Genomic DNA, 14,005 nt, shown 5'->3' on the forward strand with positions numbered 1-14,005 from the left:
CATGTATGCCAGGAGCATGCTCCCACCTCAGGGCCTTGCACTTGCTCCTTCCTCGGCCTGGACCACTTTTCTCTCAGACATTCTCAGGGCTCCATGCCTCACCTCCCCAGGTCTTTACTCCACCATCATCTTCTCAGTGGTGATTTCTCTGGCTATCAGATCTCAGATTGCCAGCACATACTCTCTCATGCCCTTGATCTGCTTTCATTTTCATCTTAGTACTGATATACCATGTGGTGGTTTTATTTTTATCTTAGTTATGGGTCCTCTCTCTGACTAGAACATAAGCTCTTTGAAGGAAGAAATGTTTGCCCACTTTATGCACAGCTCTATCTCTAATGTTTTGAACAGGGCTTGACACATAGAACATGCTCTGTAGATATCTCTTGAATGAATTAATAAACTTCTAGGGATTTGGAAGAAGAAATGGAGGCTATGGAATATGTTAAGTCTGCTATCCTAGTTCCCCTTGTACTTTAGAATCATGCAGACATGCCAACATTCACTGCCCTATCTAACCTGTCTCTGGAGGAGTTTCATTATCTGATTTGAACATTATATGAAATAAAAGTTCCAGAGAGTTTCCAATGAGGCAGATTAAAAAAAGGTGGGGGGTGGGGGTAGAAATTAGACAACAAGGAAAGCTATCTCTTGAGAAAAGAAATTTGTGTAGGAGGATGGTTGTACGGGTTTCCTTAATCAAAAACAAAAAACGGACTGCATCTTATCCTCTTTGACTCTCCTTGATTTAGGATAAACTGATGAGGTATAGCAAGACAAATAAAGGAATAAAGAGCTAATCCACAAGGGAGAAGACTGTTTTATTGCTCTCACACAGATGTCTGTCCTAACAACACAGGATATTTTTTTTTCCTTTGGGGGAGGGTGGGAATAGAGTTGGGGAAGCAGCAATTTAAATTGGGACCTCTGGGCAGTCTGTGTTTGGGAATTAGCATTGCATTATTTCCCTGGCTCCCCACCCCCTCTTGTCATTTAGTTGAGAAACATTTGCCCTGGAACAGCACACAGAGTTTGCATTAGCATCCCTGAGGACAGAACTTTGACCCCACAGACTAAGGAAGCTACAAATGGAAAATTCCAAGTTGCTGTACTCTTTTATTTTCATGCTAATGCTTCTGCAGAGAGTATTTAAGGAAACAGATGCACAAGAATAATAAAGAGTTGAGGACTAAGAACTCCTCTGGCAACTGAAGTTATGCTCCATCCAGCATGATTCTATATCTCCCTGTGCTTGCACAAGTCCAGAAGGGTCAAGGTGAAACCCTGATTTCATTTTATGAAAAAGCTGAACCAGCACTGACATAGAGAACCCAGGATCACATCCAGTCAGGATTTGAAAATTGTTTAAGTTTCATTTCACTTCCTTCAGGCTACCTCAAAGACAGATGAGCACGTCCTTCAGTAAAAGGCCTTGGGGAATGGTGATTTCTCTATCTCCCTTGCCAATCCACACCCGAGTTCAAAATAGTACTCATCCTTCTGTAAACCAAAAATAAAATTCTGAGGCTCCCTCAACTATCTTAATGGACTCCCTCCTGTTGGCCAGGGCACTCCAAAGTTAACTGGAAAAACTGATTCAGGCTATGACGGAAACTCGGGGGTGGGTTGGACATGCCTCATTATGTCCTCCTCCCTGTTGGAATTCAGGAAAAACTTACCAGCATTTAACATCAACATAGACCTTAAGTCTGATAAGAAATATTTACAATCTATTCTCTCTGAAACCTGCTACCTGTAGGCTTCATCTGCATGATAATGCCTTGGTTTCTACAACCTCCTATATCACCCAGCTATTCCTTTCTATTGATAACACTTTCAACCAATTGCCAATCAGAAAAATTTTAAATCTACCTATAACTTGGAAGCTCCCCCTCTCTTAAAGTTATCTGCCTTTCTGGACCAAACCAATATATATCTTAAATGTATTTGATTGATGTCTCATGTCTTCCTAAAATTTATCAAACTATGCCATGCCCAGACCACCTTGGGCACATGTCATTAGGACCTCCTGAGGCTGTGTCACAGGTGCATCCTTAAATCTTGGCAAAATAAACTTTCTAAATTTATCGTGAGACATGTCTCAGATACCTATGGGTTCATACTTCCCTTGGATCTAACCTAAACGGTGCTCAGTATATTTGCAGCCCCTGGCCACTTCCCTTGTATTCTGTGCAACAAGAAAAACTTCTCACTTTGTCCTAAGAATAATCTCATCCTTGGTATAAATCCTCATGTGGGAGACATATGAGAGCACTACACTCTGCAAAGCCAGATCATCTTAATGTTTTATCCTAATTTGCAAATAAAACTTAAATTTTACTTCACCCTAGCTATGTCTTGCAAAGGAGAAGCTAATTGGAAATGTAGAATAATCATATCTAATTCTTGCTTTAAATGTATCCACCCCCTACTTTCACCTAGATTATAACCAGAAACTAGACAAGAATCCACAACTTGGTCTCTCCCTAAATCCTTTCACACTTGGAACTCAACGCAGGGAAAGTTCCTTCAACTCAGTTCTCACCTTCATCCAAGGCCACCTCCCAATCTTTCTATCGTCACAGATCCCTCCCTTCTCTGCACTCTTCCATCTAGCTTGGCCTCTGCTTTCTCTGCATAGGACCTTGTCTCCAATTAGACTGTAGGATTCCTGAAGGCAGAGCCCAGAGCTTCTTTTTCATCTCCTACATGCCCTGGTGCAGGGTTCCACATGTTACGGCTCTCATGAAAACCATGGTTGAGTGACTGATTGAAGAAACAGAAACAGGCCCCTGTGGTGACCTGAAGCATATGGAATTCTGAGCAAGGGAAATGAAAAGCCCAAAAAGCCCAATACCACACCCTTTATAAAGTACACACATTGCAACAAATCCAAGATTATTGGAAAAGTAACAGCCCTCTCCCCAGACCAGCCCCAACCAAAAAATTTCATTAGAATGGATAAAGAAACTGCAGTAAATATTAATGGCTGGAGGAGGAAGCTGGAGAACTGCAGGCCGAGCTGAGCAGGTGTTCACCTCCCTCAATTTCAGTCCATTTGCAGCCAACAACGTCATCATTTGGCCTTCTTGAGCTCACCGACAGGCCATTTTTCATGATTTTACCATTTCTGGCCAAATGCAAACTTTTTAATTAAATGTACCACATGATTCCAGATGTTTGTTTATTTGTTCCAAAAAAGGTTGTAAAATCACTACATGAGGAAAAACCTGGGGCAGGGGTAAAGTTTTCTACAAGAGACAGGGAAATAAAAAGAGTCAGAAGAACTGGGACTAGGAAGTTAATACTGGGCCGAGCTCACAGCTGAACAATTTAGACCAAAAGCATTGGCTTCAAATCACTCTCCTTCCAGGAGCCCAAGATTCAGAAATAAAACACCCTGGGTATTTATTAGTTCTTAAGAGAATGAAGCTCATCTTTAAGCCAAAGACTAGAATGAGAACAAATGTTTGTGGCTGCTCTGCCTGCTTTTTGTATGTTTGTTCCTGCTGCCACAGCTCCACTACATTAACTCCACCAGTCTTCCATTTAACAGGCCAGATTAGAGTTCATGCATGAATGGTGGGAGAGAATCCTGCAATGAGGATGAACCGAGAGAGGGGCAACAGGCAGAGACCACAGCCTCCCACACACCATGCTGAATTCCTTACAGCTTTCTGGTCCTCTGTTTCTCTCTACCCTGAAGTCTAATCAGTATTCGGTCTATTGTGTTTGCAACAGAATGTTTCTCATATTCCTTCCTTCATTTTTTGTACTCCCAGCCAGCCAGCCAGCCACTCCAGGCCTTGATCATCGAATGCTGGATTATTGCAACATTATCCTGGGCCCTGTGTTTTAGTTTCAAAAGCCAACATCAGAAATATTCTGAATAACATGCGGAGGAAAAACATTGACTGTCCAGTTTCTCTGATGCCTGAGCCCTCGTGACCAAACCATCAGCAACCTCATACAACAACTCCATAGTGGCCATAAGGTTCCCTGTGCATGGCCCCCACTCCTGCTCTCCTGGCAGTATCTATCCTGGCCCCAGCTGTCTTCCCCATCTGTTACCAAGTTGTTTTCTAAATTACCTTTGCTAGAAACCTGCTCTTTGGAGGCATCACAGTCTACGGGCACAGAACCTGGTTATCTGGAAATCTAAGGCTTCTAAGACTGAAACAATCTTCTTCCAATCCCATCCCACCATGGCCTCCTTGAATCCAGGCTCTCTCCTTTCCAATTACTCCTGCATACTGCTTGCAGATTAATAATCCTACAGCATGGTTTTAAATCAAATATAAACTCTTCTGTCTGTCCAAGGCCTGCCATAATGTGGACCTATCCTACATAAGGAACCTTATTTCTGACGTTTTCGAAACAGGGTCCCTTTCTCTCATTAGTTCTACCTGTTCTTGCCCTTGTGCTTTATCTTTACCTATTTATCTTTCTGGAATGCCCTTCTTTTGCTCTCCACTTAACATGTTCTTCAAACTCAATGTCAACATCCTCCAAAGAGTCATGCCTGAGTAGTCTCACCTACATTGCACCCTATCTTTTCTAAGCGTTGAGAGCATTTGCAGTTTTTACCAACTAATAGAGCTCTTATTTATGTAACACATAATATCTTGTTTGGTTGGTATTACTTCATTTTTGGGATCTCCTCAATCAAACCATAAATTCCTGGAAGATAGATATAATATTCTCTATTTCTGAATTCTCCACAAATCCTAACAATACACTCAGTACACAGTAGGTACTAAATGAAGATACGTTGGGGAGATTCTTGAATGACTGTGCTCATAGCAATCTTTGTCTTACTGACCATATCATACTTTTTCTTTATAAAAAGGGGCAAGAAACAGCCCAGGACTCTAAAACATAAGCACATTTAGAACCTTCCACCCTGTACATTCTAGGCTTCCATTTTTTTAAGATAAAGGGAGCATGTTTTTACTATCATTTTTTATTGGTACTGTCTGTTGGGGGAAGAGTTGTCATTCTGACCTCTCATTTTACAGAAGTAGGGTTTGCTACTATTTGAGGGGCAGGGGAAAACTGAAATCCATTTTTCCCTCCTTGCTTTGCTTCTGGGAGAGAAAAACCAGATTCGTAGCCCTTCTCTGTCTACAAGTATACCACAGTTCTGCCCAAAGAATAGAAATAAAGCAATCTCAGAGACTGCAAATGAAAAATCATCCTTGGAGGAAAAGGAGAGGAAATGGACTCCTATGGATTTCAAATGTTTAAAGGAGGTTGCTTAAAGTTCCTGGCTAAACTCCATGCCAGTCTTGGTAATAGTCTAACAGATTCATCCATCTTCAGATTCCACTTGGCTTGCTCTTCCATCACTGCCACCCTCGCAGACAGCGAGTGCACACATGCACATCTATCTATATATATGCGGAAGTTTTAATCTGCACTACCCTCCATTCCAATCCATGCAGCCCGGCTCTGTACAGAGTGAAGCTATTGACCCTGCAAAGTAGCAAGGAGATGAATTTGATGACCCAGACTGGAGTTTTTAAACCATTTCAGCAAGGTCTAGAATCAAAGGAAAGTACAATTTATTCAGCACTTAGTAAAGTCCTTTTACTTTGGAACAGAGTGCACACACTGAAAATAGACTCCTACTGCCACGCAGATAAAATAAACCTGTCAACCACTACTGTCAAATCACTAGTCACCTCGATTAAATAAAGGAAACTTTAGCATCTCTCAGCATCTGAGAATTCCACCAAGATTATAAGCCCATAAAAGCATTATGAAGGAAAGAAAACTAAAGTAATGGGTTCTGTTGAAAATGTCATCAGAGGAAATCATTTTACATAATTAGCAAATGCTAATAATAGTTCTGCATGAGGAACCAACACACTCTTCCCCCACACAGTCAAGGCACAGTGGTGGCAAGAAGTCTAAAAGACACAAGCCAAGGCCATACTGTTATTTGACAGGACCCCTGGACAAAAACATATTCTTCTCCCTAAGGAGGTTTTTTTCTTTTTTCTTTTCTCTCTCTTTCCTTTTGCCACTTTTCAATACATTATCCACAGGAGAAATTTGGATCTGTTGTGCTTCTATGAACTTTCAATGATTCAGTGACAATTTTTTGAGAAATTATTTGATGCTTAGCTCTCTTGAAAGACTAATCAAAATATTCTGGAAGGCAGAAGGCAATATATAAGCAGGCTGTCTCAGTCATAGGGTCTGACCTTAGGTGAGACCTACCTGGCAAAGGCTCCAGAACCATCAAGTTGTTCATTCCATCTTTTTGTTAGTTTGCTTGTTTTGTTTGAGACGGACTCTCACTCGGTTGCCCAGGCTGGAGTGCAGTGGCACGATCTCCGCTCACTGCAAACTCCACCTCCTGGGTTCAAGCAATTCTCCTGTCTCAGCCTCCCAAGTAGCTAGAATTACAGGTGACTGCCACTGCACCCAACTAATTTTTGTATTATTAGTAGAGACGGGGTTTCATCATGTTGGCCAGGCTGGTCTCGAACTCCTGACCTCAAGTGATTCACCTGCATCAGCCTCCCAAAGTGCTGGGATTACAGGCGTGAGCCACGGCACCCGGCCTCATGTTTATAAATGGTCAGTGATAACCAACAGGCAGTAGGCAAAAGATTCCTTGGTGCTGAGCTATTAAGCTGGCCTAAATAAATGCATCTATTTTCCTGAGTCTTTGCTATTGTTTTCTGTAGATTTTGTTTATAATGATCAGACCTACTTAGCTTTCACATTCCCTGTGGCTGACATGACAAGATAGTAGAAATCTAAAAATGAAAAACTAAAAGTTGGCTAAAAGAGATATACTGCCTCTGAGAGGGCTCAGAACACAATACCCCAAATTGTGGCACCTTGACGTGCTGAATGCTTTGAAACAAAAGACACTGGAAGGGCCTCAGAAGCAAGGTCTCTCTGGCCTTCTCTTACCCGCTCCCTCATCCCTCTGTCTCTCCCCTGCAGTGAGTTATAGAAACCAGAATTCCTCTTCCCTAAGTGGGGTCATTGAAACTAGAATCCTGTCCCTTAAAGCCAGCCATAAAACCTAGAAAGGTCACACTCTCTCTTCTCCTTTGAAGACTCTCATTTCAGAGGGTCCTGTTCTATAACCAGGGGAAGGAATGCTACATAGAGAGGCCAAGAAGAATCTGACAAACAGGCCTTGCTAGGTTTCCCCTCAATCTGTTACCATTAGATCATACCCTTTGTCTAATCATGTTTCTACACAGCTGTCCATTCTTCATCAACATAAGCATAAAACTAGTTTTCCCTTTCATTTCTAAAGCCCCCTCCCCATCTCAGAAAACTTTGGTTAAGTAAATTTCTTATCCTCTTCTCTTGTTAACCTGTCTTTTGTCATGGGCTGTGACCCTTATAATGGATGAGGAAAAGTATTGCATCATTCTGCCCCGGCACCTCCAAATCCTATAAGCCCAAAACAAATTGTGAGCAATAGTTTAGTCATCAAGTAACTTCCTTTTGAGCCCTCCTGAAAGCATTATGCTTGCTGGCATGAAGTTTTTCTGGCCAACATCTCCCCATCCCAAACATTTTTATCTACATTGCTACCTCTTCACATACAGACATTTAAATTTCCTTTTATTCACTTTCACTTTGGCTGATTTAATGAGTTGAAGCAAAACACTCTGTATTTATGGCTTCTGTGGAAACGTATTTTATGATATCTCAGGCTAAAAATGTTTTAAATAATAAAAAAACACAGTTTTTCTTTTGGTCTTTTTCTTCTTTTTTGGATGGCATACATTGAGCTTCTTCATGGAGATAATACAGAAAAATCAATTGCTAAGCATAAAATGCAACTCACATTAAGGAAACTGCAAACGATAACTTTTTATGGTAAGTTGCTGTATAAATTACTTTGTGACAGTCCCAGCAATCAATTTAAAACACAAATAGACCAAGCCCCTGGTTGGAGAGGAAGATGAGTACCTAACAACTGTGTCAATAAAAATAATGGCAAGATTGCCAACAATAGTCAAAGTAGAAAGGTTATCATCTCTTAGCAAGTTTCACAGCAAATTTCCTCTTCATTTTTTTTCTTTTCGTTTTCTTTCTTTTATACATTTCAAGTCCAATGTTTAATATGGCAAGCTAACTATGGCATATCTTCAAGACTATGGTATAAGCATCGGGAAATAAATAATTCAGGGACATTCACTAGGCTTGCAATTATCTTGCAAAATGTGCATGCAGACAAGTTGAAATGAGATCCTCCATGTGATAGCTATTGGCAAGGCAGGGTTATGGTAGATGTGCTGGATTATCTGTTTTAGCATGACCACCATCTGCTTTCTTCTAAGGTTTTCTCTGTAGCTTCGAGGGAGAACTGAAAACTACATGGGAGAATTGCCTTCAGTGAATCAGCCTAGGTTAGAGTTGGGCCAAAGAGAGATGCTGGAGTATGATTTGGAAATCTAGAGAGATGGAGGAGCAGGGCAACACATGGATAACAGCAATGACTGAAACAGTCTCCAGGTGAACTTGAGAATCCCCGCACAGGTGCTTCAGATAGAGAAAGTCAGTGAGAGATGCCCAGGTGTTCCTGTGATCCACAGAAACTTTCCAGCAAGCTCCTGAGAATCACTGGTTCAGTGCTGAGGTTGAGACTCTGGGTGGTGGCAGCACCTCTAATTCCTTCCATTAAAACTCTTCATTACTGGAATACATAGAGTGCCTTCTATTTTCCCTGTCTGAATCCAGACTGACATGGAGCATTCTCCCTTTTTGTTTTCAAACTTTCTCCACTCCTGATTTTATTGTTCTGTAATTTAAAAATACAGAATGGCAGGGCAGGAGTAATGCAATTCTTTTGACAGAGGCAGGCAAGTGGGATGCTGTAGCTCCTAGCAGCCTTAGCACAGGGTTTGGAAAGGCATGGCAGTGGTGAACATTTCCAGGCCATGCCTCTCCCTCTCTCCCTCTACTTTTTCTCCTCTTCCTTCCAGCTCAAGGCCACAGTTAGTCCTACCTACACTTGCTTCATACGCACTGGGTAAAGGACAAAGGTCAGGGGGACCTGAGAATTAAGGGCACAGGGCTTTGATTTTGTTTCCCTTGCCTGTTGTTGAGTTGCTCCATCATCCCCAGCAATTCTTGATGTCTCCCTCTGTTAAGTGGGAATATTTGCCCTCCTCACTTTACAGGGTTATCCTGAGAATGATATAGTTTACATTCTAAATAGAAATGTTTTCCCCAAAAGACACAATGCCCTGTACAAATGTGAATTCTACTTCTAAGAGCTACCAGATAAAGAACGGCAATACCTGGCATGCTGGGGCATGTCCTGTACTCATAATACATTTAAAGGGACATTTCTCCAACAGATATTTTAGCCCTCCTCATAACATGGACACAGCCAAGGACACAATATGTAGATTGTCACTAGGGAACAACTGAGATTACTGATACATTCCCATGTCCTCCTCATTCCAAAGATATGCTCCAACCCAGGGCAGCATTCTCAGAAAGAATTCACGTGGACCATTCTAAATCCATGTGTGTACCACAATCTGTATCTTACTGAGAGTCTGACCCCTTCCTTCAGAGCTTCTGTTCTAGTAAAATAATTCCATCAGTTACTTCAATTCATCTTATTCCCTTCCCTACCATCAAACCACCAATGCTTGAAAACTACAACATTAAAATAATCAACTATTTAGAAGTTAGGCTTTGGGACTAAATGCTCTCTGGTAATGAATCAACACATATGACACCCATCCCTGATGGTTTGGGTTTATGAAAGCAACAGAATTGAGGTCTGAGGTCCACACAGCTAGACCTTTCCCTGTAGTGTGTTCACCCCCAAAGGAAGCAGCATCTCCTTTCTCACATGCAATCAAGTTACCTCACAGAGGTGACTAAGATACTTACCTTTTCCCTGGGTTTCTATTACTCAGCCTTTACTGAACAAATATATATGGAGCACCATTTAGGTAGGAGGCCCTGTGCCAGGCATTGCAGATAAAGTGGTGAACATATGTAATCACAACCACTCTTCCCAACAGCTTATGGCCTATCTGGGAAGATAGTCCCTGAACAGGGAACACTGGCCTAATATAAGTGTGTAGGGGGGATCAGGGGAGTTTCCTTTGGAGCTGTGATATGTAAGCTGATACCTGAAAAATGGGCAGTGTCAGTGATGTCAAAGAGAAGATGAGGCTGGGTGTGGTGGCTCACGCCTGTAGTCCCAGCATTTTGGGAGGCCGAGGCAGGTGAATCAGGTGACCTCCTGAATCACGAGGTCAGGAGTTTGAGACCAGCCTGGTCAACATGGTGAAACTCTGTCTCTACTAAAGATACAAAAAATTAGCCGGGCATGGTGGCACACACCTGTAATCCCAGCTACTCAGGAGGCTGAGGCAGGAGAATCGCTTGAACCCAGGAGGCGGAAGTTGCAGTGAGCTAAGATTGTGCCATTGCACTCCAGCCTGGGTGACAGGGTGAGGCTCCATCTCAAAAAAAAAAAAAAAAAAAAAAAAGATGATTTGGACTTACTGCTGCCTCTCAGGGAGTTTTCATCTATGAGGAGTTTAAGACACACATAACCTGACCTCTATCATAAAAAGTAGAATATGAACAATTGCACCTAGAAGATAGAAACAAATATCAGACATACCTATAGAAAGAAGAAAATCAACATAACTCAGATCAGTAAAAGTTTCATGCAGGAAGCAAAATACGACATGTTACTATCCCTGTGATATATGGATTATCTACAAGCAACAGATGGAAAAATTGAGTCCCAGGTCTCCTGATCATTATTCTAAGCCCAGACTTCCTTTGCATTTGAATCCACAGTTTTTAGGACATGAATCTTGGACCTATCATACTCGACATTGGAAGTTACATAAAAGGACAAGTAAAGGGAAAATGGCATGTACAGAAAAAAAGCAATTTGCACATGAACTACTGCCCACCAGTTTTTGTAGTTGTTGGTGCGGAAGGAAAAGAGATTGGGAACTGGATGAATAAAAAATTATTTGCAAATAGAACTTCCACTGAGGACTGTATAGACAAAAGTTTCAGACATCATGGAGAATTTCACTTGAGAAAGAATTGATGTAATTTGTCCTCACACCATGAAATGCCCCCTTCTGCATAAATGTTTGTAAGCTGTTTGCATGAAGGTATTAACAAATGACATTCAAATGTTTTCGTGATTTACATGATCAGAAACTTGAAATAATTCTCTTAAATATTAAAAAAACAAAGATAGTATTAAGTGGTTTCATTTTAGTGCCAAAAAATAATGGCTTTCTCATTTGGGGAAAGCCAAGTTGGTTCAAGCCAAATTGGTTTATGCTAAGCTGAAATATATTAGTCTCACCTTTCTCCTACATAGATCAATTCAATAATCCAGCTTTAATGAACTTCTTCGGTCTTCTCTCTATTGGTCTCCTTATGGCCATCAGCCCAAAGAACATCATCTTATGATTTGGACTTGCTTTTATCAACAATCAAGTCAGCACTGGTCAGGCAATCAATATGTTAAATGTGTAGGGATTTTCTTCAGTAAAACTGAGATGTCTGTGTTGGCTCCCTTTAAATAACATCTTTACATTTCTCTAATTGATGTTAAGCCCTGATGTCATCCAAGAGCACTTATTTGAACTCTAACTACTTTAGGCATTTTTCCATATTCCAAATATTATTCCAAATATTTTAAAACTATATTGTGTTGTATTTCCTTTCTTCGTCAGATTTTTTATATTACTGTTAAAAATGACAGATGATATTTGCCCTATTCCTAATGATTATCATCTATCTGATCATATCTCCCCATCGTGAAATCTCAATTTCATGGCCAGATGAACTTTACAAGTGGCTGTGAGGTTTCTGAGACTTCGGTTTCTATGCAACTTATTCAATAGACTCTAAAGTAAAAATACCCTTATTCAAATACAAGAAACCAATAAATAAACACTTGAGGATATGAGGCTAATTTAAGGGTTAATTTGTTGCTCCATCTAGATGTGGTGTCATTTTAGGGAAATTCTCCCAAAAACAGTCTCGAAAGGGATGTATGCTTAAGACCTTCAAAAGGACATTCAGTGAAAGAGACCTGTTCATGTCCCTCAAAACATAGCAGGTTGGCAGCTGCTTATTCTCCCTGACTTTGAGCAAAATTGATTTTTCACAAAATTAACTAAAGTATATTTAAATGTAGAAAAGTTCTATTGATGCCCAAACACCAAACAGGCAACACAGGTCCAAGCCACAGACATTGGAAACCCTGCACTACTCTCTTCTTCGTTTCCTGCAGAATACAAGTATCCCATTTGCCCAGAGCCCGGATGGTGACTTGGAGGGTCAGACTCACTACTTCCTGAGCATCGCCACAGCCTGTTCTTCCACCTGCTCATCCTGTAATGCTGCTGGGATGACAATGCTAGAATAGCCCCTGTTCACTTTCCCCTTTACATGTACAAGTGGAATTTCCTTCTTGGGGAAACAATATTTCAAACAGCCAGCTTAGGGATAAGACATTTTCAAATGATATTTCAAGTTAGTGTTCTGTCTGCTTTTGAAGCTGAAGACTCTAGAGATGGCAACAGACATGCAAGGCTTTGGAAAAACTGAGTAAACCAAATTAATATTTTGAAAATAAGAGAATTCAGCAAAATCTGCACATGGCTTCTCTCAATGTTGCCAGGCAAATTGGAATTCCTTTTAGTTATAACATAGAGTTCATTCATTTTGAAATTACAGATGTTAATTGTCATATTCTCAAACAATGATACTTTTATAAATGTTAATGAGTTTCCCAATTTCTCTTCATCACTAATACTGGAGTTAACATCTCCTTGATAATTTTTAAGTACTCTAATCTCTTTATTTAAAGAAAAAAATCACGAAATTATATTATACCGTAGATTTATTTGCCTCCTGAGTAGACTGCTACTAAATTCTGTTTAATACGGGTTAAAATCACTACGTGTGACAGGTATGGTTTTCTCATCAAGGACTTAAAAAGCACTGTGTTCTTTCTAAAGTGCCGAGGCAGCAGTAATGAGCCAGAGCTCTGCACAGCCAAGTGTCCCTCCCTGCACCCACTGAGAGCAATAAAAAGCTGAGTTCCAACCTTGGTGACTGGTGAGTTCCCTGGAAGCAGAAGGCAAGGGCGTGTAGTGGCGCTCCGGGGAGCCGGCAACGTCCTCACTGGAAGCCTGTGTGACAAAAGCAAAGTCAACATGAAGCAACACCAAATACCAAACCCCTCATTTACCAGACCTGTCTCCTTGGGATCTGAGCTTGGAGAAAATATTATTCACCAAGATACTTCTTAGGAAGCAAGAGCTGTTTTTGTTGAGATAATATTCTGGTAAGTGTTGGGTAAGATCCAAAGCTTTGAGGGGCCTCAGTACATATGGAATAGCTCTAAGAAAAGGGGGCAGTTAATGTGCTGAAATGAAAGGAGAGGGATGAGCAAAAAGAGAGAGGCAGAAGACAGGAAAAGTTAAAGGCTTAGATTTCTATCAGGCCTTCACTCAGTAATTCCCACAAAGTAAAGGCTGGCTATGAGCAGATTTCTTTGGATACGAGTAAAGAGGTTAAGCTCTGCCCCCAGGATAAATGGGGAAAACCAGGGCTGACTTCTATGAGCCCAGTGGCATGAAAGACTTGGCAGAATGAAGTCACCATAGGAAAGGATATAGATTGTCTTGTGCTGTGTACTGGGGATTCTGGCTCAGTTTAACAACAGCAATGAGAAATACGTCTGAAATTTGGATTTGGGATGTAGTGGTTATCAACAAATGTGTCACTCCAAGGCCTAAAATAAAATAACATAACATACATCTAGGATGATGCTTTTTCACCGTATGCAGACAACTCTTTAACCATAGAACTGTGTCTGAGATGGCCCAGGCTACTAAGGCTCTCTTTTCAGAACCTAACATCCTTGTGAGCTAAAGCCAAAAGAAAGTACTTCAGCTTGGGGTCAGCTATCACTCAGAACCAATGGCCAGTATGCCACACTCACAGT

At 41.0% G+C, this 14,005-nt stretch overlaps 1 protein-coding gene across 1 annotated transcript in view; it reads right to left on the bottom strand.

Moving 5' to 3' along the window:
- LRMDA (leucine rich melanocyte differentiation associated) overlaps positions 1-14,005 on the bottom strand; it is a 1,127,800-nt gene that overhangs the window by 227,526 nt on the left and 886,269 nt on the right. Inside the window, exon 6 of the mRNA XM_002820796.5 lies at positions 13,103-13,187. Within this exon, the coding sequence (XP_002820842.1) occupies positions 13,103-13,187 (85 nt within the window). The remainder of the gene's footprint in view (positions 1-13,102; positions 13,188-14,005) is intronic.

Source organism: Pongo abelii, chromosome 8, assembly GCF_028885655.2.
Source record: "Pongo abelii isolate AG06213 chromosome 8, NHGRI_mPonAbe1-v2.0_pri, whole genome shotgun sequence".
NCBI classification, from domain to species: domain Eukaryota; kingdom Metazoa; phylum Chordata; class Mammalia; order Primates; family Hominidae; genus Pongo; species Pongo abelii.